A 25,482-nucleotide genomic window follows, 5' to 3' on the forward strand; every position below is an offset into this window, starting at 1 on the left:
GAGTTTATAGCAGCTTTATTAGAGTTAGTCTGCAACATTGGTGTTTAGTTAGGCCAGTTAAACACACAGGTGTTTCCCATGGCTTGTGTAATAATGGGCTCTGCTGCCACAAAGAAATTCATTTCAGATGAGTAAGGATGAATCCCCTGAAGTCTCCACAGCAGAAACACACCAGAGTCTGAAAAATACCAACAGTCAGACAGCCAGTCATAATCGCTCTCACCACTTCCATACTGATTGAATGTATGCTAGCAACACACACACACACACACACATGTGGGATTTTATGTTGACTGCCTTATTTGTTCCCTGGAGAAACTGACATCACAGGACCATTGAATGTGTGATTCCTCAGAGAGAAGCTTGGAAAATCCTGCCCTGCTGTCCAACCACAACCTGCCCATATATACTCACTAATAGAAGCCTAATTATGTGTGTGTGGCGCAACTGAAAGTGAACAGTGAATATGGGGTGGATGTTTTATTTTTAGGTCTAATGGACATTAAAGCCTTTAAAAGGTATAATGTGTAGGAATTCCCCCCATCTAGCGGTGCGGTTGCATATCAGAACGTATTCTTGATGTTGCATTCACATGAAATGGGGCAGACGTCAGACAGACAACAGGCGCTGCATGTAACAGGATAAACGAGTGGTCCGCCAGCACGTCGTATTGTTTACCTGACCCAAGTTTTACCGTCTTTCTCTCGTGGAGTAAAATGACATCCGGTTGGTTTGCCGACGGCCGTCTGCCTGACTGCACCTGAATGCAACATCAGTGCCTCCGTCCTTCCTCACAATACACAGTGGTGACAGTTTTAACAGGCGCTACCTGGAAACCTTTGATGCGTCACCCACTTATGAATTTGTAACGACTTGTAACAACTCATTCTAAGGTACCAGAATGCTTTCATTTGTATGCGGGTGTGATTCCACTTCAGTGAAATACGTATTTATGAAAGCAATATTTGATTTTTGCTAATAAAAAGACAAATAAGTTACATACTGGGGCTTTAAAGGATCATTGAATATGTGATTCCTCAGAGAGAAGCTTGGAAAATCCTGCCCCACTGTCCAACCACAACCTGCCCATATATACTCACTAATAGAAGCCTAATTATGTGTGTGTGGTGCAACTGAAAGTGAACAGTGACTATGGGGTGGATGTTTTTTTTTAGGTCTAATGGACATTAAAGCCTTTAAATTATAGGGTTAATCCATTGTCCTATAGCTTAGTCATACAGAAACACACACACACACACACTGTTGAGATAAAAACACCCTCAACATGTGCATCCAAACACACACACATACACACACACACTCATCAGACAGGACCGGCCAGCAGGACACACCCTCCTCAGGGGACCTGCTGCCTGTCTCCACCCTCTTCAAAGCAGGCGGACAAAGCTCCCACCAGTGTGTGTGTGTGTGTGTGTTAAGTGAGAGCAAAGGAGGACTTTGGGGGGTTGATACACGGGGGGAAGGGGGGTGGGGGGGGGTTACGGCACCACACCCCCACCCACGCACCTCCCATACCCCATCATTACTGTACCAAAGCGTCCACGAGGGGACTTAAAAGAGAAGAGAGCGCTGTCCCCTCCTCCCTGTCCTTTTTTCCTTTTCTCTCCACTCCTCCGTCTCCTCGCTGCCGTTGCCGCTGCCAACCCCCACCCACGGCCCCCCCCAGATAACACCATGCAATTAGTGGCTCCCCACTCTCTTCTTACTCACTCGCTTTCTCTACTTATACACTTATACCTACATCTCTCTATAACTCTGTTGTCGTCGGTTAGTGTTTCTCTTTCCATCTGACAGCTTCAGGCACACCCAACATGTTGTCCCACCAGCCGTCTCCTCCTGTCCTTAAAGGGATACTTCACCCAAAATCGATAATTCACCAATTGTCTACTCACCGTCTTGCCAAGGAAGGGTTTGGAGAACTTTCAGAGTCATCAAAACTCTTTTGGAGTTAGGGTTAGGGTTGGGTTAGCCTTGTTGTAAAGCGTTTTGATAACTCAGAAAGTTCTCCAAACCCGTCCTTGGCATGACTGTGAGTAGAAAATTGGTGAATTATCGATTTTGGGTGAAGTATCCATTTAATCTAACTCTTTTTTTTTATTGACCTCACCTCACTTTCTTTACTTCTCATCTTTCCTGCCATCTTTTCATCCTTCCCAAACCTGCTGTAACTAAAATGACATTTTGATTATGCCAACGAGACTTCCTGTCTGGCACGGCTTTCTTTCCTGCTCCTGTGTGTATTTTCTCAGTGTTTCAAAATTCTTCTGACATCTACAACCAGACCAAACTGCAGCCTGCCACTGCTCTTTTAAGTGGTTGGTTTGTTTTTAATCCAGACGACTGTAAGAAAGTGGGTGAAGTGTCTGAACCTGGAAACCGGACGGTGACATGAACGTGAATTGAACAACAACTGCTGACTTGACGGCTACATGAAAACATTACACAAGACTACAACAGTTATTTTCTAAAGCACTTAAATCCTGTCTCTCACACACATTCATACACACCTAACCTCAAATGTCAATTTTCTAGAGCGAAATAATAACACACCCAGAAAAGCAAACTAATAAAGCGTATAATTAGTCGGTGGTATCGACCAGCTTCGGTGATGACTGAAGACAAACCTGTGCACACACACACACACTCTGCCGTTTTCATTTATTTTCATTTAGCTGCAGTGGCTCCCCACAGCTGGAAAATTGCCCACACAGCAGGAATAATGTAAATACACTGAGCATCCATCATCAGGACTTATTGCTCAATCTGCTTCTCAGAAAATAATTAGACACTTTTCAATACAACACACACACACACACACACACACACACACACACACACACACACACACACACACACACACACACACACACCCTGCTCCTGACCTGTGGACGTAGTGTAGCTGGTGAACAGAGTCGATGGCCAGCACCATCTCAGCCAGGTAGAACTTGGCCATGTCTTCTGGCAGTCGGTCCTCAAACTTACTGAGCAGAGTCAGCAGGTCGCCACCCACATAGTAGTCCATGACCAGGTACTAGAGACACACAGAGACAGACGGTTAACAGTCATGGCTGCCAGTCAGATAGCTAGCAATAGCAACATTTGCAGAAGAAAGACAGGGACAGAAAGTCAGCCATGGACTGAGTGAATAAGTGACACAGACAGTAAAATGTTTTCAAATGTTTTGAGAGTCCACCAGTCGACTGGGATTTCAGCTGATACCTCCGCCCGGCCTTATCTTTCTTTGTTGGAGGCATATTTATTTTATTGGTAACACTTTACTTGAATAGGTATTCATAAGATTGACATAACACTGTCATAACTAGGGCTGGGACGATATGCTTTTCTCCCGATTCGATTCTTCTACGATTTTTTGGATGGCGATTCGATTTAAATTGTGATTCTACGATATTGCCGATTCTCTCGATTTTTAGTCTGCATTTTTAACATTTATCTGCACACAAATACTGTAGGAGCCTATAAATTAACATACTCCATTATAAAGTGAACTTAAACCCTTTCCAAAGCATGTACTCTCTGTATGTAAAAGAAGCTAACAAATACACATTGCACAATATTTAAAAAATTCAACAAAAAAAAATTCAAACTTTTTTTTTTTTTTCAAAAAAAAAAATCGATTTTTGGAAAAAAAATCGATTTAAAAATCGTCAAAAAAGACATCGCGATATCTATGTGAATCGATTTTTTCTCCCACCCCTAGTCATAACCATGACATAACAATTGTCATAAACATCAATGAATACTTATGACAGCTGTCGTTAAGTGTCATTCGGTAAGTTATGTCACTTAATGCAAAGTTGACATTATTTGAGATGTCCTTGTTATGAGAACTTTACTTAATTTTTAAAGTTTGGCAATTAGGTCTGCTATGACAGTTTAAATTGTCTTTATGTCAAGTTGTCAGAAGTAAAGTGTTACCATTTTATTTTATTTTATAATATTTGGTGGTTTTATTATGTTGTTCTCAGGCAATTCTACCCGATATGTTTTTATTTCTGTTGTAAAGCACCTTGTAACTCGTTTTTGAAAGGTGCTATATAAATAACTTATTATTATTATATTATTATTATTTGGCTGAGGGGAGAAAATTCTGGACTGTTACTTTCTTTCACCTGACCACAGTCATGTGGGCGGTGCCTCCTTTCTGTTTGAATCGTGGAGAGGACCAATGGATGAAGAGGAGGGACAAGAACACACTAACATGCACATGCTACTAGACTGGCCACCAGAACAAAGAGCAGAGAAGCTCAGGCTGGAACACATGAAGGGCTGTGTGAGCATGTGTGACTTTGCATAGAAAACTATTGTATTGTAAATTATTATTTGACATTTATTTATATCTTTCAGCGACATCAGCAGATATCACGAGCAAAAGAAGTAAAAGGAAAACAGTGTGAACTTGTGAGATCATTAATGTTGAAAAATAAACAGGCTAATTACACAAGAAGGTCAAAAATATTCCGTCCTCTCCCCCACCCTCCACTCGCTCCCCTCTCCCTTTTTTCTCACAGTATCATTATTACCGAGGGGCACTGAGGCAGCAAGAGGCTAAATGCTTCTTAACTTTTGAGGGTTTTCCTAAAAATAGACGGCTAGACGGGCAGCGGTGTATATTCTTAAAGCCTTGGGGAGTGTCCAGGGTGAAGCATTTGTTGTGAGAATGTGGGAAAAGGAATGACAAGCAGTCCTGGCATTTGTGCTCAGGGTCACACAGAGAGGGCAGACAGTCAGGTTAGAGAGAGGACGACCGAGGAAGCTCCTAACTCCTTCTTTTGGCTCTTTTATGTAAATGTTTTTCTGGCCATTTTAAACTTCTGCTGCCCGATTTCCTACAATTCTGAGTCATGTTATGCTTTTGCGGTGAGAACTGCATGTGCCGGTCAGTGCCTGGCAGGTCACCAGGCATCGTGCACAAGAGCTACTGTATTCTAAATATGAACAGAGTGTGAGATGGTGAAAGTGGCAGCTGAAGCTACTCACAAGAAAAACTGTGTGTGCTGCTTTGGAAAGTACCATAATGTGAATGTGCCATGAAGGTGGGGCATCTGATACATCTGATAAAGGCTACAGTCAATTTAGGAAAAGAACCATTCTGTACAGTGCAGGATGACTGTTAATGGATACATGCATATTTAGTTTCATTCATTGAAAAAAGAAAATAAAAACAGTTTAAACACACACTGATGACATCACTCTTTTTGTTTGTTTGTTTGTTTGTTTGTTTATTTTGTGTGGTGCGGTGTGGTTTCTCACACAAATGGAGATTAGGACCAGATCTACTTGCTGTCTCAGCTTTTATGTGAGCGACATGTGAATTTTATAGTTTTTACGTTGGTGTTTGTATGTCTAACTGTTTGGAGCCCAAACTGATGACAATTTTCTGTCCTTGTGACAGACAATAAAGTTTTTCTGAAGTGAATTGAATTGAAAAAATAAATTCCTCCTCCGCAACTCCTGAATGAAAGGCAGTTTAAAGAAACAAACTTATGTGGTCTACCCCTTGTTTTAACAAATCCTTTTACAAATAGGATAATATCAAAACAAAAGAATATAATAATAAAATAGAAGAAAATAAATGAAAACAATGGCTGCAGACCAGCCATCTTCTCATCATCCTAGTAAATTCCTACACAAGAAAGAAGAATTAAGAGACTCTTCAATTACCAAGTTATTGTCATCCTGGAAGGCGTAGTGCAGGGTGGTAATCCACAGGCCATCTCCGTTCACCAACACGTCACGTTCCTCCCGAAAACACGCCGTCTAAACAAAAAGACACAGTAAACATTACACTTAAGAAAAGTTACATATCACATACACAGACAACAGTACAAGAGAATGACTGTTTCTGTTGTTCAAGTCAGAATGTGCCAAGCATCGGCGCCAGTTATCCATATTCATAAACCACGTCACGCCCACACCGCTTCAGCTTCTAGCAGAGATGGTTTTTCACCTACGTTTTCTGGGCAAACTGTTCTCTCATGAAATCACATTTACCGTTATTTAATTAGCTTAACTTCTGTTACTTAACCCAGGAACAAGAGAAGCAGGTTGATCCTCTTATACGACCCTGATCCAACATTCTGCGGTGCGTGTATCTGCGGTATAAAACTATTTGACACCTCCGGCCCAGTGCATTAGGAAGGTCAAAGGTCGGGACCTTCTGCCGAGCCGCATGCTTTGAATTCAAAAGGATTCGGTGTCTCGGCTCAGAGACGGTTCAGCGTGGAGCCTGCAGTAACCTGACTTCTCCAACACCACGTCTTCATCAAAGAGAAGCTGCTGGAGTTTTGCTACAGAAGAGAAGCCTGGTTTCATCAAGTCGTGTACCGACTCGCTTTAACTACTCAGACAAGCATCTGCATATTGAAGACGCAGGACATGAAAACTGGATTAGAACTACAACGTTACTACCAGCTAGAGATGCAGCCTCACAGCTCTTTGTCTCCATTAAACAGTAGATGTCCATGTCCATGTCTGTCCAGGCTTGTGTACACAATGAGTTATGGCCATACAGTATGTCCTAAGTCAGGGGTTCTCAACTAGTCTCTCTCTGGGCTCCACATGTTCCCATGGTCATTAAGTCGCGACCCACTTTTATAGAATTCAAACCAAGAATTTTTTTTTAAGCCTTTAAAAACTCATTTTGCTCTTTATTGAGCAAAGTGCATTTCAGAGCACATGAATGAAACTGAGGAGGACCATGACAACTGCATGTACGGAAGTGAATAAAAAAATATTAAACTGCACAAAATGGAGACCAACAAAACGATATATTTGACTTCTAATGCATCTCTGCATTCAGAGCATATTCACAAAAGTGAATAAATATCAAATTGCACAAAATAAAGACCCACAAAACCAAACAAAACAAGATTCACTGCATTCAGACCACATTAATAAGAAACTGATATCTTTGCATTCAGAGCAAATAATAAGAAACTGAGGAGGACCATTACAACTGCATGTGTTCATGTGTCTCGTGTGCCTTTCAAAATAAGTTATTTTTCAAAATAAAAGACATGTCTAACATCAGATGTGCATTAAATATTATTTACTTTTTTGACCAGCTGTCCGCGACCCATCCAGAACGGGTCCGCGACCCACTTTTGGGTCCCGACCCACCAGTTGAGAACCACTGTCCTAAGTGACCCCAGTGATCTCTGACCACCAAAGTCTAAGCAGGTCATCCTTGATTCCAAGAGGACATTTGTGCCAAATTTGATTAAATTCCCTCAAGGCGTTCCTGTAATCTCATAATCACAAGAATGGGATCTCCGGACGAACAGAGAGACGACCCCAAAACATTACGTCTTCAGCTGCACTCGGCCATAAAAAGGAAATACAATCATTAGCAGTGGAACTTCATATCCAAAATAAATCTGTTCAAAATCAAAAACTTTAACTGAAACCAAAATTTCCACTGCTGAACAGGTCATTTCGTAATAGTTAACCACATGCATGGACAGAAAAATGTGTTTGGTCTCCAACGCGCCCTACATCTCTCACTGCTCTGTCGGTCCAAATGTGCTGACTGAAACAGAAACTGACGGTTCAAGAACCCAGACTGAGATGGGAGAAGGAATCTGATTACACATTTTCCAGGGAAAGAAAGAGATGCGTTACTGCGAACGACGTGTAAATTCTTTCCCCCGCTCCTTTGATGTTCCCTGTCTACAACTGCAGTTACACGCTTGTAGTGTAACTGTCTACAGTACATCTGTTGCTCTCCGCTGTTTCCCATGTCCAGGCATTTGAAACACATACAGCAGGGGACTAGTTCTGGCCGATGACGTATGAGGCATGAAGATTGAAGACCCGGGGGACCAACAGGAATGTCAGACCGTCAGGAAGAGGTCGATGAGAAAAACATGCATCAACAGCTCGCGCCGCGCAGGCAGCGACATGTTCTGCAAACATCTATCAACCAAAGCCTGATATGAAGGTGGATAATCAAGGGTTGTGCGTTCACATGACAGCAGATGCTTTTTTTTTTTTTTTTTTTTTTTTTTAGATAAATCATCTTTCCTTATATGATTATTTACTTTACATATCTCTCCAGTTCCACTGCATGCTGGCCCAGTGTCTGTATCCCGTAAACCTCATGCTCATTTGTAAAAATCTGAAAGAGAAACTCACCTCAGCTCGCTTCAGCATCTCCCACTTGTTGAGAATCTTCATGGCGAAGACCTTGTCAGTGTTTTTCACTTTTACGACTGCAACCTGCATGAAAAAACGACAAGTTGCCGTGTTAAAAAGCTGTTTTAATCATTTGTGTGACAGCAAAGCCGGTCGAAGAATGCGAAGCATGTTAGAAACAAGACAAATAGGAAAATACCAATCAGATGTAATATTGCAGCTTTTCAGGCCACAGGAAAAGGAAAAGGACAAACTGTGCAGTGTGATAATTCATGTGTAGGGGTGTAACGGTATATGTATTCGTCCCGTGCCGTCACGGTACGGGGGTCACGGTTCGGTGCACACAGTCACACGACGAATACGTCTGAATGAATATAAAAAAAAAATAATAATAAAAAAAAAAGTCGAGTCCTCACTCGAATCCAGGTGGCGGTAATGAGCCTCGAAGCTGCCTGCAGCCGTCATAGCAGACGAAGAAGAGAAGTGATGAGAGAGTGAAGTTAGAGGAGGAGAGCTGTCTGCTTCATTCATGTCACTGTGGCTTCTCAATGAAACAAACGGCGGCGGCGGCGGCGGCTCGCGACCATAATACATCCATGCTCGCGACTGGTCCACCGGACAAAGTCCGTCGGCGATGTTTCACGGATGCGCGGTGCGTCGCTAGAAACGCATCAAACACGTAGCGCATGTTCAACCCGATATGTCAATCACTGGTGCAAGTAAAAAGACTAGTTGTGTGCAACAACTTATCCCGCAGCTTTTAAGCCTCTTGACATGAACACAGACAGGTGAGGAGAAAAGGAGACCGCACACTATATATAATCAGACATATTTTGTCTGATGAAGGGCTGACGCCCGAAACGTGTGAGTGACATTAAACTGTCACGGGAGCTTTTAACTAGTGTGCGGTCTCCTTTTTTCCTTACCTGTGTCTTTCTTGGTGGTCCAGCACCTAGTCTTCAGTTTTTTGGGGGATGTGCGTGTATCTGCCTAATATGTTTTATGAACACAGGCAGGACCAGAAACATCACCAAAGTAACTGCTAGTCTAATTTAACTGTGTAAACCAACATTGATGTCAGTTTATTGTTTTGTTTTTTTAATAATATTTTTTTAATAATAATAATAATTTAATAATTCGAATAATAGTTGCCAGTTGTCAAGTGCACGTTTTTTTTCCTCTAGAATTAATGAATGGCATTATAACACTCCTAATGCACTTGTTTTATTTTGTATTCTTTTTTCTTTTAACTTTTATAACACAAGACAGATTTTAGTTTTACATTCAATTCGTGTCTGTTGTACCGAAACCGTACCGAACCGTGACCCCTGAACCGAGGTACGTACCGAACCGTGACTTTTGTGTACCGTTACACCCCTATTCATGTGTGATCAGATTTCCATATTTCAATAATAGTTCCACAAACAATAATCATTCAATTCAGACAGATGTGTGGGGGAAAAGAGCTGAGACAATCTATCATTTATAGAATCTTTCAACTTGTGATAAAGTTTAAACCATAATTTTATTTTTTCGAAGAAGCCTCGTTAAAGGGATAGTTCACCCAAAATTCAAATTTCACTCATTATCTACTCCCCCTCATGTCCATATGACGGTTGCGAACGGAGCTCACTTTTCTTCGTCTAAAAAACATCCAAATACCTCCATACTGCTTGTCTGTAATGTCCGTCTTGTATTGAAGCCCCGACATGAGAAATTGTTCCGAAAAAAATGTAATAAGTCTATATTTCAAGCTTGTTTGTAGCGGAAGCTCCCAGTGTTGCTCTGCCGGAATCTCACGCGATTTGCGGAGCCGTGAACTGGGTGTCAATGCAAATCACGCGAGATTTGGACGGACCAGGAGGAGCAGTGCTGGGAGCTTCTGCTACAAACAAGCTTAAAACATAGACTTTTAAAAAAATTTCGGAACAATTTCTCATGTTGGGGCTTCAATACAAGATGGACATTACAGACGAGCAGTATGGAGGTATTTGGATGGTTTTTGGATGAAGAAAAGTGAGCTCCGTTCGCAACCGTCATATGGACATGCAGTGCTGCACGGAGCCCCGCTGTAACTCAGAGAAGGCACGGAGGACTCTGAAACTTCTCCCAGCCCTTAGTCCACGTGAGGGTGAGTAGATAATGAAATTTGAATTTTGGGTGAACTATCCCTTTAAGAACAATACAACAATAAGGAACATTGTCTCAATTATGACACCATCTATTCATCATTAATGGTCTAATGAGAAGTAGATGAAGGCAGCCCGTCAGATTGAAGGATAAACAAGGAGGAAACAAACGACGGAGCAAACATCATGAAGTCAATTTTTGTGAGAGAATGGTTTATATGGAAAAGGAAAAGGAGTTGCAAATGAAAAAGGGAGAAATATACATTTCAAGATGAAACAGGATGGGTTTGGTGGGAATAAGGAAGGGATGAAAAGGGAGTGGAGAGAGGAGGGAGAAAGAGGAAATGAGACAGAAGGAAGGAGAGGGGGGGTGAAGGGATAGCGGGGAAAGGAAGTAACCAGAGATACTAAAATGCTGACCTAAAAGGCCAGCAGACGCACACCACCTGGATCCAGAGCCACACACCCTCCACATACACAGACACACAACACAGCCTCACGCAGCTGGACACTTAAATGTGATTCATGCTTCCTACGAGAACAGTCCGCTTCTTGAGAGAGAAAAAATCTCTAATCACTCAGTGATTTGTCAGAGTGCTAGATTATATTGGAAGGACAGTCATGTGCAGATGTGATGGTGTGGAAAGATGTTGCCAATTGATCACAGAAGAATGATCCTCGTCACATTCATTATCGAATCAACGTCAACGATAGAAAACCAATTTACGGATCATTTTAGACCATGAACCTACACAAAAAGTTAAAGGGATAGTAGCATTTTTTTAAAGTGGGGTTGTATGATCTCCAAATAGCCCCTAAGTACTTTAATTGCAGTAGCAGACTCTCTGCACTCCTCCCGTTAGCAACGCCAGCCCATAGCCCTGCCCAGAGATTTACAACATACATACAGTGTTGTGAACAGACCCAAAGAAACGGCCTATTTTCGTGGCCTAAAAGAGGTTTTACCTGAAAAAAAAATACACAGTTCCATTGTTCGCTATAATATAATTTTTTCCAGCCCCTCAAAGTGCAGGAAAAATGCAGTTTTTATTTGGACCTAACCAACTGCTGATCGGCGGGCGCTAACCCTGGGCGGAGGGATACGTGAGTTGGTTAGGTCCAAATAAAAACTGTGTTTTTCCTGCACTTTGAGGGGCTGGAAAAAATTATATTATAGCAAACAATGGAACTGTGTATTTTTTTTCAGGTAAAACCTCTTTTAGGCCGTGAAAATAGGCCGTTTCTTTGGGTCTGTTCACAACACTGTATGTTGTAAATCTCTGGGCAGGGCTATGGGCTGGCGTTGCTAACGGGAGGAGTGCAGAGAGTCTTCTACTGCAATTAAAGTACTTAGGGGCTATTTGTAGATCATACAATCCCACTTTTAAAAAATGCTACTATCCCTTAACAGAGTTGTCATGAGACACAACTCATACTTCATATGTATGTGTATGTTCAAATACATTTAACATGGGCAAAACATTTTATATAAAGTGATGGAAATTAAATGTATAGGTGGTTTAAATCAGACTGATTCATCACTTCTTAGCACTGGTTGATAAGGCACAGCACTGTCCAGCTGCTCCACTACAATCCCACACAGTGAACATACGCCACAACTAAACCAACCAATGAGTGAGCAACGCTAAGGACGTCTTTTTAGTTCACACTCCTCCATTGTGTTCCTCTTGTACTGTATTAACAACATAACAACTGCCAACTTTCCCTTCACTGATAATTGCTGAACATAACAATGATAAACTTCCTCAGCTCCGGCTCCACATTTTGCCAAAAAAGGAGCTGCACACACAAGCTGCCGTGACAAACCACAGAGAGCTGCCAGCCCAAGCCCATGTTCATGCAAAATATATGTCTGGGTTGATCTCCTTCAGACTCTTTAATAGTTTATGATATTCCACTAATCCGCGAAGGAAATGTCCAGGTTTTATGTGCACTTCTAAATGGTTAATGGCACACAGAAAATATGCACAAACAAGATCATTAAATTGTTAAAAAAGCACCACAAAAAAAAAAAAAAAAAAAAAAAAAACGCAGAAAATGCACACAAGTAAACAGACGGACAGGAATTTCTAAGTGCACTGTGCGCACACAGATGAGTAGTGAAACAAACACAGGCGCCCTATGCAACAGAGGGGTCTGTAGTCTATTAAATGAGCTGGGGAATGCTGCTAATGCAATACAATGATAACATTCCTGCAGTGTTTGGATTTCCCCGAGTGATCCCTCACCAGAGGAGAGGGAGAATGGAGGAGGAAGAGAGGAGGGTGAGGGGGGGGGAGCACACTGTTCTTGGCGAGGCTGGGTTGTTTTTGTCCTCTTCTCCATCTCTCCTTTCTTCTCTCTACTGTTCCTTCCTTAATCTTGTCCTCCCCTCTTGGACCTGATGTCAACTATACAGGCCACGAAGACTAAGCAGAGTTTAATTCACAACTCCCATGCATTGAAGGAAGTTTTCTAGCTGTTTTTTTTTTAGTTTGCACTGCTACTGAAGAAGACTTGTTAGCAGAAAGCATCAGCTGTGCCTTTAAAAATGTTTTTATCCAGTAAGAACAGGCATGAAATAAACCACAGCACTTTTTTAATATGAAAGGAGGGTCACACATGCTTGAGTTTTACACTGCTGACTTGTATCATCAGAATGAACATGTCCTGTGATTTTCAGCCTTCTATGATTATATTTACCCTTGAGGTTTGAATGGTCCTCTTTTAATGACATCATCACATTGCGCCCCTTTCTTCTGCTATGGTTTAATGACACACGAGTAGAGCGCCACAAACTCTTTATCTCAAGGCGCTTCATTTCTAATATTGAACGACCACATTTGGGATTTGGTTGCAATCAGAAATGCAATTTTTATTTATATGTCCCAATGTTTAATGCCAATAAATGGCTCTTCTTCTTCTTCATAAGTTGTGTGTTATCAAACTATGTTTAGGCTTATACTATTTCAAATGATCAGTTAAAGGTCCCATATTATACTCTTTTTACTCAATTTCACTCAGCTGTCAGACGTCCAACTAAACTGTATTGTAAATGTATTGGCCCCAAACTGATCCGTGGTCCTGAATGTCGGCTGTCTTAAAGTCATTCAAATGAGCTCTACTGAGAACAAGCTGTTTCTGTGCCTGTACCTTTAAGTAACATGGTTACTGTACACGGCAAAGATTATTACCACTTTATGACTTAAAATTGGTCGGTATTTCATCAATTTAGCTCAGGAGTTTCTTGCTGTGTACTGCAGCCATAGAAATAGACGTAATAGGCCTTTTATCGTGCTGAGGGGCCGGCCTCACTCCCGTCGTGACATCACCACAGGAGCTGAGTCTGAACAGCCTGTATGAGCACCGTTTTACCAGTCGCTGGGCTGCAGAGTCAATGCAGGACCCGTTTGCTTTCCCCATTCTAGGAGTTGGTAGGCTCAGGGAGGATCAGTTTATGTATGTAGAGACCAGAAAAAACCTGGTTTTCATAATATGGGACCTTTAAAGACAATTAAATCGTTAATCACAATTATTTGTATGGCAACTAATTGTCAACAAAAAATTCATGATTGTGACAGCCCTAGTTGAAAGTTGCTCAAGCCTTTCACAGCCAAGGACACATTTGCAGGCATGTGGCAGCTGACTGGAGTCACTCACCATCATACATTATTAGACTACTGCTGTTGCATTGGGTCACCAGAGAAACTCAGCAGTTGCCACGATGAGAAACATCTACAGCGAAATCTGCCACTGGAAACAAAACCTCTGACCCTGGCATTGTTTGCTTCAGGCGTATCTGCTGAGCTCCGCCATCGGGCCTGTTTGTGTTGGTGAAGAGCACTGAGTCCTAATGGACGCATTCTCACAGGCAGCAGGCCAGCACACACTGCTCCATTCATCAGATGAACTCCACAACGTCACGCACCCGCGCCGTTTCTCTGCCTGCTGCTGACAATGGGAGGATGAAATCAAAACATCCTGCACTCAGGCTCTCTCACCTCCCTTTGTGACTATCAACTATTTTTTCTTTACTTTGTTTTCCTGTGTCTGCGTTCTGCCCATCTGGGCCCGTCTCTGCCTCTGTCTCCGTCTGCTGCCTCCATCTCTTTTTAACTCCGAGACTCTAAAGTTACAATGGAAAAATCGTACTCTCACAAAGTTTCGTGAGGCCATCCCAAATTACACATTTTATGTGTTTGCTAGGTCTGACATCAGGTCAGATGACTGTTCTAACTGTCATACACCTGGAGGATAGTGGGACTGCCTAACTTTGTGATGCCATAAAGAAAAGCTGAGAATTATTGTCAGTTTGCAGCATCTCTCAGGTGCCTGAAGGAAGCAGCACACAAACCTGTAGAAAACTGAAAACTCTCATACTGCTGTTGAGCACAGTACTTGGGGAGTTATTATATATTTATCTATTCCAATGTTTTTCAACCTTGGGGTCGGGACCCCACGTGGGATCGCCTGGAATTCAAATAGGGTCACCTGAAATGTCTAGTAATTGATAAAAAAAAAAAAATACTGATCAAAATATAAAGATATTATTATTAAAAACACCACACACAATCTTAAACAGCTGTATTCTATACTTTCACTTTCTTGATTATAAATCGAGTTCATATAAAATGCAGCATATAAAAATATCTGAGCTGGCGCATCTCGATTGACGGTCGTGATCATGTGATTGTGGGGTCGCCAGAAATGTGTGATGTCAAAATGGGGTCATGAGCCAATAAAGACTGGGAACCACTGATCTATTCAGTTCATCAAAGTTCAAACTTCATTCATTAGCGCTACCGTTGATCATTTTATAGTCATGGGTAACTGGATTCTATCCAAATTGACATTGGGCACCACTGACAGGTCACCAGTCTGTCACAGCGCTGATAGATACAGACTAACAGCTTGTGCCATTGGCATCAGCTAATGGGGATCCTTTTAAATAAAAAAAATAAAAAAAACAGCCACAGGTAATGTTTTGGCTCTGGGTTGTGGGAGGAAGCCAGAGAACATGGGGAAGCCACACAGGTTTCACACAACACACAAAGTCCAGCAGGTTCAAACCCAAAACCCTCCAACGCTGAGCTAAGCGCTGCACCACTGTGCCTCCTGTGCATATTTAACAAAGCCAGGTGGAGGAGCTCACACAGTTTTTAATTGGATTTTGGATTATTAACTATTTTATTGATCCTGTCTGAACTTCCACATGCACCACATGAAAATCATCTTCCAGTTTCAGTAAATACTGTTTCAATCTGATTAATCCTGACGAGGGGAAAGAGATGATACAAACAAAGGAAATAACCTTTAATTATGTAGTCAACGAGTGTAAATAAAGGGCTAATCTGCAAGTGGTGAGTATATGTAATCTAATCTTCTGCACAATTTAACCACTAATCCTAAACCTAGCAAGTTATTTTTATATTCTGCTACATTGCTATTCCATTTTTCTATTCACTGCACTGTTGCTGTAACATCCGCATCCCAACACAAAGCTACAAGTATGACTCCATCAGGTGATTAAAGGTGTACAGAAATGGCCGTTTGTCCTGTTTGTCGCGCCGAGTTGTCACGAGCTGCAACACGAGTTTACCCGAGTGAGGAAAACGAATTTGATTGGTCGTTATCGAGCGGGCGGGATATTCAAAGCTTGGGGCGAGCCCGAGCTCCGTGTGTGTGTGCGTGTCTCAGACGTTGAATGACGGATTACGGATCCAATATCAGTGGCTGGTGAATCGTGTACAGGCTGACGTATAATCCGTGCGCCTGCATTATCCAATGCGAAAAAAAAAATACACACTTTCATCCCGGATTTACTCAAAAATAGAATTTTGCACAAAGTTTGGCCTACAACGTCTGAAAGATGAGTTATCACATTAATTTTATCACCCAAAGTGGGCTCAAATTCAATTTTCTTTTCTGTACACCTTTAAAAACTGGAGCCATGGGACAGTCGTGTTTCTCCAGCTAATTTGATTTTTCCGTCATATAAACGTGGTACGAGCGCAGCTGGCTGACGGAGCGGGCTGCTGGAATGTTACCACAAGGTATTACCATTCATGGGTCACACAAACACACCAACACGCTGACAACAAGCCTGAAACACACACACACACGGACTCCCATGACTCACACAGGCTTATAGCAGCAGTGTTAGTGTGTTGTGGTTGTTGCTACTGGCTGCCAGGTGTGTCCAGCCTCCATCCATCGCTCTGTCACGTTCCTGCCTTCTCTCCGTCTCTCCACCTGTCAGCGTTTTGTAAGACTTCACTAACTTGTCTGAGCAGATGTGTATCACTGCTCAAAATCTTCAGCTCATTGTTGAGACCTTGTAAATCTGTTGTCAAAAAGAATTACTGATGACTGTCAGCTTGAGGATAGGAGGTTTCTTTTGCAGGACGCTGACATTATATAAGAGTCTCTTGGCTGAGGACCACAGTACCTGTCCCTCCAACATTCCCCAGCTTTGACATCATTACCTGAAACCCAGTGACAAATGGATCTGGGCATATAAAAGTCAAACTAAAACAAACAAAAACAGATAAACCCACAGTGGTAGTTTCACCGACGCTCTAATTTGTTTTCTGTTCGTGGGTAAAGTGAGAAAGAAGACTTTAAAAAAGTTTTGCTCGAGCTGCAAGTAGAGTCATGCTTGTGTGGCAGACCCAATACTACGCACTGCTGCTGGAATGCAGCAGAAAGTAATCCACTATTAAACGCAACAACACTCTTGCCTTTTACTCAGGTATGGAGGCATAAGGGTAAGAAGGGAACAGCTTTTCACCGGCGGGAATTGTCCCTGGATCATACCGCAAAATCTTTGCCTCAGGGAAGATGTGGAGATATCGCCTGTCATAGCATTGAGTCGATTGGACAAAAAACATACAATGCTGATGATGCAACTTTGAGAAAATGCCCCAAACTACCTACAACCCCTGTTTCTTGTATAAGCTAAAAAAAAAAAAGGTGTGGGAGGCAAATTGCAGGTTCTGTGTGTGCATGGTACTAGATTACAGTATGGTTAGGTTGAGTGTTAAAACATAAGTTATATTACCTCTCCGAAGGCTCCTCGTCCAATCACCTTTAGAATTTCAAAGTCTTCTTTATGAAGGCGCATCTGCTTCACTTTGGACGTGAAGGGTTTGGCTGTGGAGAGGAAGAGGAAGAGGAGAGAAGTTGGGTTAGTTAAAAATATAATATATCATTTAAAATACTTTTTTCTTCTCTTTTTTTAATATAATGGAAGACTCTTGTTAGTCTTTAGGGGGGAAAAAAAGCCACATCCCATAATAAAAGGCTGCCATGCTGTTCTAAATGAATGTTATCAAAGTGTAGGTGACCACCTGGACCTCTATAGCACATGACACCGGACACAGGGAGCCTGGATGATAAAGCTGGCTATTGTTACCCCTGCAGTTATGGTTCCTGGTGGAAAAAAGGACTTGGGAGGGATCAGCAAGGGTCGCCAGCGTTCTCTCACAAAGCTTCACAGATTCCATCTATGGCGGACAAAGTCAGCATTTCCCTCATTTGTGGGGAGCTATTCAACCACTTCCTGGTTTACATGAACCCAGCATGCCAAGGATAACCTGGATTGGTTGCAAGTTCACCAAGGTCAGCATATTGGTTACACTGATACACTGATCTCCAGATAAGGCAGAGACATATGAAATAGTTGTTGTTTTTTTAATGTAAGCACATGTAAGTGGTGTTTTAGGGGCCCTTTAACAGAAAGATTAGCACTGTTTAGCATCATTAGCATACAGACAAGCAAGCATTCACATACAAATACGCATCCACGTTTGACTTGAGCATTCAGAGGCTCTTTTGGTTAACAAAAGACACAATCTTCACTTTCTACACAAATGTCTGCAACGTGTGTGTGTGTGTGGGAGCTGACCACCAGCCAAGCTGACACTCTTGGCCCATCTGCAATCCCTCACTGGCCAAACATCAAGCTCAACTCATCTGGTTACCATGACTTTACAGAGCCTCTGGTGTCAGGGAAAAGGACACTAAAACAGGGAAACGCCGGTTTTAATCAAACAACCAGGTCACTCTCACTCTCAGTCTCTCTCACAGCCTCTCCTGAGTCCTACAACAGCTGGCCTGGCCTGCTACAACCGCAGGGCAGGGGGAAAATAGGGGCCAGTACGGTGTGCCATGTCTTGGCACACATTACTACAGACCAAAAGACACACAGGCAACGCAGCTATCACACTCAGTACGACGGGGGAAACACCTAAAGAGGGGGAAATGATTAGTCCCTTCTGTTATTTCCATGCAGACTAGTTAGAGATGAAATACATCTGAAACATTTAACCTCTTGATCAGCTCTGTTCAGGGTGGATATCAAGCTTCAGGCACAAGGAGTCATTGCAAGAAATAATGTATCACATACAAACAGCAGGGGAGTCTGTGGCACAGATGGTTGGCTGGCAAAATACCTAAAATCTTTACAGGCATTTTAAAATTTGTAAAAATGCTCTGCTATGACTATTTTTGGATTAAAATTGCTTTCCCACAATAAAGTTCGTTAAAAAAACTCTCAAAGAGGCTAAAAACACATCTACTATTTCTCCCTCATTGAAAAATCCAGGTTCTACGAATATTCACGAGGATGTAGCCTAAATGCATCATGACTTACACCTGCAAAATGCAAAAAATAAATCATCGGGATTGGTTGCTAGGGATTCTGACGTATTAAACCTGACTGGATGCTGAAAAACTGAATCCAACTTTTTCAGACTGTAGCTTTGAAACTGCATTTTCAAATCAAAAATGCTCAGTTGTGGCTGCATTAGCGACGTTGCTGCTGAAATGTCTTGTAGACGAACCCAAACACTGCATTGACATGTTTATAATCTCAAAAAATCATTTTTTGTTTATTCATCTCAATCTTTGAAATTGTGACCTTTAAAGAATGTGAAATGAGGTCTTTCTAAGAAAGACGGTCCTCACAGCACCTGTCATTTCAGCATTAATAGATATGATAATCATTTCATCGTTCATCCAGAACAGGTTGACCAGAGATACACTGCCACAGGCACTGGCACACTAACTCATTAATAACTATTTAAATTTGCCACTGTTTGGCTGGAGGCTGGTGGTGATTTCCCCCAGTCTGGTTTCCACTGCACATCCAATCCCTTTCAATCTCTGCCAGTGTTCTATTTCAGCCAGCATCTCTAACTAGACACGGCATGTCTTCCAGGGTTACAGATAATATCTGGCTACTAAATCCCTGCAGATTCGTATTAATTCATGTATCAAAGACACACAATTATGTTGGAGGAGCGAAGGATTAAACAGAGGATCAACTCTATTTAATATGGTTGTTTTTCAGTGTTTAAAGACAGAAACGGAATTCTCTTCAGTTTTACGCGGCGTCAGAGCGAAGAACAAAACACTGCATTCAAAGGCCTGGTCACGCACAAATTGTTTATAACCGGATTCTTGCATTTTATTTCAGCTACATGATAAGACTTCCACCCAGTTGTTGAATGCAAAAAACAAAGGAGTGCATGTGCTTACTAAAAAAAGATATTTAGTTTTTTTTATAATGGTCACGCATGTGTTAAATTCCACTATTTATTGTCCTAGGTTTTTCATTTTATAAGTTGACACATCATTTATGATGAGTAAGCTTTCCTTAGCTAACCACATCCCATACATACCCCTTCAGCTAGCCTATATGAGCAACCTGCATTGACGACAGCCTTATCAATTAATGCCATCATCTCAGGAGGAGGGACTCATTAATTAAGCGTTGTGCACACAAACTATGGCAGTCTTATTACCCGCCTCACCGTCCACACAAAGAGCTTCATCTGCTCTAAGGAGTTACAGTAACTGATGTAGAATAATTTTCTTTTTAAAGACAAAATGTTGAACCCTGCTGGTGCTTCCCATTCAGCTGTCATCCCAAGTCAACACTCACTACATTTACATGACACTTGAGAAAACCGAATTATTGCCTTAATCCGACTATAACTGGACAACTGAAGTGCATGTAAACACCTTAGTCCGACTGAAATCGGAGTTGGAGAACTGGGGGGCGGTGCATGGCGCAGTGGTTAAGGTGGCCGCCCCATGTAGAGGCTACAGTCCTCAACGAATCCCGCATCAGGCAGACCTTTCCTGCATGTCATTCCCCCTCTCTCTGCCTCCCCCTTTCCTGTCTTTCTCACTATGTGCTATCAAATAAAGGCAAAAATGCCAAAAAAATATACTTAAAAAAAAAAAAGACACCCAGATAATGCGATTGGAATTCGATTTTCTCCGTCATGTATACACCTTAGTCGGAGTATAACTGGACAATGCATGTGCGCATGCTCCACAACAGTAGAGACGGCACAAAGTGGAGCAGAGAAGCCGCCCGAACCCGGCCAAGTAAAGAAAAAAACCCAACGTCAGCGCCGATTCAATGCATTTCACACAGCACCACCAGCAAGAAGAGAGAGAGAGAGAGAGAGGAAAAAAGGAAGCCCGTATCCTATTCTCAGACTGGTGCGTCTGGTCGGGAACTGCAGTTGAGAATTTATTATTACGCTCACTAAGTTGTTTATATTCAGTTTTTTAGGAGGTGACAGAAAAGTCAACAGGACAGGGGGCGTATTAACCTGCTGAAACAACAGGTGACGCCGCATGAGGGGGCGGACCCCGTCAGTTATTCCGTTTTCTCAGTTGCATGTAAATTGAGACAAGAACAGAAGTCCGACTTGACGCCAAAATCAAATTTTGAGCATAGCTCGATTAAGCTCTGCATGTAAACGAGTGTTTATACAAAGTCTTCACCAACAAAGGCCCAGTGCAGTTGGGAACACAACTGGGCCTCTTGGTAATCTTACACGCCTTGCTTCCTTGCCGCATCTTCTTCATGTGAACTGAACTGACAAGGCCGAGTTGATCACTGGTTAGCTTTAAGCTATACAACACGTATAGTATCGAATTCACTTGTGATTTGTGATTGTACCAGTCAGCCTAGAGAGTGGGGGTCGGGGTGGGGGTGGGGGGTCGGGGTGGCAGAGTGAGGCAAGCTGAGAGAGAGAAAACACTGATTAGTAGCTGTGCGCTGACTCAGGAGCTCCACTAAACCAGCCACATGAGAAATGTCTTTCATCTCTGAGCCAGGAGCCCACAGGCCCTGTCCACAACAAAGCACACACACACACAAACACACACACATACACATACAAATATGTGCACACACTCAAACACACACAATTAATTAGATCTAGTTCCCTCGATCTACATCTGACACATAAGTGGTGACTATGTCTCGCTCTGGCAGCCAAACAGATTATAGAAATTGCTTTTCTGAAGAAGCCAAACTCACTGGACATCAGTCCAACAGCAGGTGGTTTATTGGAGCACACAGCAGCTTTTAGCCTGTTATTGTGGTCTGTAATTTAGAAATGGAAGTCGACTCCATGTGTGTGCATGTGTGTGTGTGGGGAGAAGAGTGTGTCCGTGTCTTTCTACGGTTGTGTGGACAAATTCTGGTTTAACATCACAGTTGCGTGGACATTTTGGCCAAACAACTCACAAACACAAAAGGCTGTTGTCACGGTTAAGGTTAACACATAGAAGGGTAGGGAATGCGTTACGTCAATGACACATAGCTGCAATAAAACAACTGACTACGCTCCGATGTGCACCGGCAGCACTGACACCTTATATAGACAGGTGGCTTTGCAAATCATGTCCAATCAGTGGAAATTAACATGTCAAACATTTATAAAATGGCGGGGTATTGAGTGTAGATTGATGTCGGACATGCAGCTTGGCAAACTGAAAACACTGAAGTGGTCTGGATACTTTCTGAATGCACTGTATGCCAGTATGTAGGGTCAACATGTCACAATTACTTCATTTCACAATAACTGCGGTATTAAAGATTCCATAAATACAGCACTTTCCAAAATAGATTATGTCAGAATCATAAAGGCAGATGAGCGCAACTCACACGTCTAATATCTATCACCACCTGCAGCATAGCCACCCTGCTTTGTACCCCAAAGTAAAGGTAAATGCACAGTAACTGGATTAAATTACATTAATGTAACACTGAATTGGTCAGAAATGAATTGTTACACACAAAAAGAAGGATCACAATGCTCATATTTGTATTTTACCAAAGAATTTGTCCCTGGACCCCCTGAGAGTATATTCTATCTGAATTGTGTCAGGTCGCTAAACCACAAAGACACTTTTGAGTGGATTTTTCGATTTCCAATGTAATAATATTCTTCTACGTGTAAGCAATGCCATAAAAGCAATTATGTTTTTATAACTTTTCCTTAATGTTGTGTGTCTTCTATCTGTGGTACCAAATATGGCCATAGCTGCGTTGGGTTGAAGATCAATATTCAATGCTTCTGACAGCATTTTAAAGATGGTAGACCAATAGGTTGCCAGGGCTGGACATGACCAAAACATACGAGTTAAATCAGCAGGAGTGTTCGACAATTAGCGTGTCATTTCTAATAGGAAAAAAAACAATTAAAATATATTTAAACATTTGCTATATGACAATTAATGACTTGAATTTGTCAAACATTTCCCCTGGGGGATTAATAATTGGTCCTATATTAATAGATACTTAAAATATTTGGGTATATAATTAGTAATTTAATTATGTTTTGACTAAATCTAATTATGCACATTCATAGTGTTGTGAAATTATTTTGTATAAAATCATTGCTGAGCCAAATCATTAATTAATAGAATGATGAAATGATTGCCTGTAGTCAAAGAGCTCGCCCTCCTTTACCCACGGATCAGCTTGTCTGTGTTTCCTGCAGCTGACATGGATTCATAGCGACAGGCTACATTTCTTTTTACAACGGAGGAAAAAAATACCACACTGCTTGGTCATACATCCTTACTCACTGACAAAATATCAAGGTAGGCCTAAACATAGCAACGGTTGCTGTGACAAGGCGTGGTAGGAACCCCTGGCGTGACTTGGGAAGGTGGCTACCCGAAGCTTCAGCATGACTGGAGCTCTTTGTTTTCACGGGGGTTTTGCAACGCGTCGGGCAAGTCAGCCAAGATTGGGAAAAGATGACATGTTAGTCACATAATGTACTGCAGCGCGCTTTGTGGGGAAGACATCCATCCGCAGAAAGACTGCAAGACACACACACACACACACTTGCAGATTGCGCTATGCAAAACATACACACATGTTCGGTAGCAGGCCTTAGGATGCAGCGAAACTGGAAAAACACGAGTGACGCCAGCTAATCCACATAGCCAGACTGGTTTCACCCAAAATGCTGAGCGCTTTATCAGGCCCATCTCGCTCCGTGCCGACCAGAGAAGTCAGAGCCATTTTTGTGTGAAACTGGGGGAATGACAGGCAAGTGTGTTCACTTAGCAGCCGGCCCGCAAATGATATGCTGAGTAAAACAGGCCTCGGCCTCCATGCCATGTCTCCAGGGTGTGTTCATGTGAAATGTGCGAGTGCCTGCGTGTGTGCAATCTCTGTTACACATGTCGGCTGTCTGCGTGTGACTCAGGGCTGGGTGGAAATGCAATTCTTTACTGGAACAAACATGCTGATAACTCTTAATAGACTGTTTGTGATATTTATTTTCACAAACCTAAATGTTGTTACTTCATCCATGTTATTTTCTGCAACGCGCAAATGCAAAAAAATATATATTTTTGTATAGAGTGTTGCAATACGCTGACAGTATGCTGACTGTTGTGTTAGTGTAGTGGGTGTGTTGCATGTTCTGTGCTCTTTAGTGAAAAATGGCACACCCACCACTTTAGTCAATATTTCAGAAAAGCAAACATACAGTTGTCTTGCACATAGAGTCTGACACATAGGGTAATGAGTCAGTGTATTTAGCAATTAAAGCGTTAAACAAGTCATAAGAAAATAAAAGGATCATAGACTCTTAAACCCTAAATAAAATCTAAGTTTTGGACTCAGCAGCTCAACCACTCTCAGCCTTCTCCCTCTCTCTCTCTCTACAACTGAAATTAAACTTTGTTTTGAGAGTTTGTCCCAACACTCACAGGTTGCTGTGTTTACACCAAACCAGAACCATGTGGTGTGTGTCTGTCTGTCTGCTTTTCCTGCACGTGAAGCCACAATCTGGTTATGTCCTAATATCATCAGTCATTACCTGGCAGGAGAATCAACCCCTGACAAACCAGTCGGTCCTCCTTGGTTACTTGCTGTTCTGATACCAATATACAGTACTACAGTACTACTGCAGGCTGAGGGTGTAGCAACACTGCTTTTGTACAATCATCAACATGTAAGACCTGCTGCTATTTACTCTGAGCAGTTGAACTACTGACCTTTGCACAGTTTAAGGTTTACTACTGGACTCTTAATTGCTTCAATTTCAATAAAACTGAGGAAATGGGGTCATTATAAAACATTTTAGTGGCGGTACATGATACAAGTAGACATTCAATCCAACAAACCACAGAGGATCATCAGAAGTTACCTTTCCTAATACTGGTGGTGAACTGATGGTGTGTGGTTTAGAGCTCATCTTTACATGTTACATGTGAGTCATGCATCTGAGATAACCAGAGGCGACTGCTCTGAGACTGCAAGGACAGCTTCCTCTAAAATGCCTAAAAATACATACAAATTCAAATATGAACTATTGTGTTCGTTCAGAATCAGCTGATTTATCACAGGTTGTCTGACGTGATCATGTTCCCGTAGCTCAGCGTCTCTGGGAGTGAATGGAGCAGTGGGCTGGACTGGGCGCTGAGCTTCTGCATGATGATTGGACGATCCGTCTCTAAAGGCTGAATCCCTTTTTGATTGACAGCTATTTTTGAAACATACACCAGCACCAAAGGATTCAGTTCCGTTACGGATTTTGCGAAGTCAACAAACTGCAACTTCATTTCTTGGTAATTGTTTGCTGAAGCAGCTCATTTCCATTGTAGCCTAAATGTCATACACTGTAATTAAAACACAACTATAAACTTTCTTTGTCTCCGTTTAAGACAATTCTCATATTTCCTTGTTCGAGTTTAGTATAGTTTCATTATAAATGAGTAAATGGACAAATGATATGATGTAGGAGCGACTAGCAGCCGCCACTGGAGATAACATATCACCAAGGCAGCTTTAGGTCAACAGTGAATGAGTGAGAGGGTGGAGGGAAGCTGTGCAGCGCCTCAGAGA

At 42.0% G+C, this 25,482-nt stretch overlaps 1 protein-coding gene across 3 annotated transcripts in view; it reads right to left on the bottom strand.

The window, feature by feature from the left end:
* Positions 1 to 25,482, bottom strand: part of cdc42bpab (CDC42 binding protein kinase alpha (DMPK-like) b) — a 103,384-nt gene that overhangs the window by 51,669 nt on the left and 26,233 nt on the right. For all 3 annotated transcript variants that reach the window (XM_084001149.1, XM_084001148.1, XM_084001147.1), the window contains exons 2-5: positions 17,365 to 17,456; positions 8,176 to 8,259; positions 5,704 to 5,799; positions 2,904 to 3,052 (exon numbers count right to left, since the gene is read on the bottom strand). In XM_084001149.1, the coding sequence (XP_083857275.1) occupies positions 2,904 to 3,052; positions 5,704 to 5,799; positions 8,176 to 8,259; positions 17,365 to 17,456 (421 nt within the window). The remainder of the gene's footprint in view (positions 1 to 2,903; positions 3,053 to 5,703; positions 5,800 to 8,175; positions 8,260 to 17,364; positions 17,457 to 25,482) is intronic.

This window comes from Trachurus trachurus (assembly GCF_905171665.1).
Source record: "Trachurus trachurus genome assembly, chromosome: 24".
NCBI lineage: Eukaryota > Metazoa > Chordata > Actinopteri > Carangiformes > Carangidae > Trachurus > Trachurus trachurus.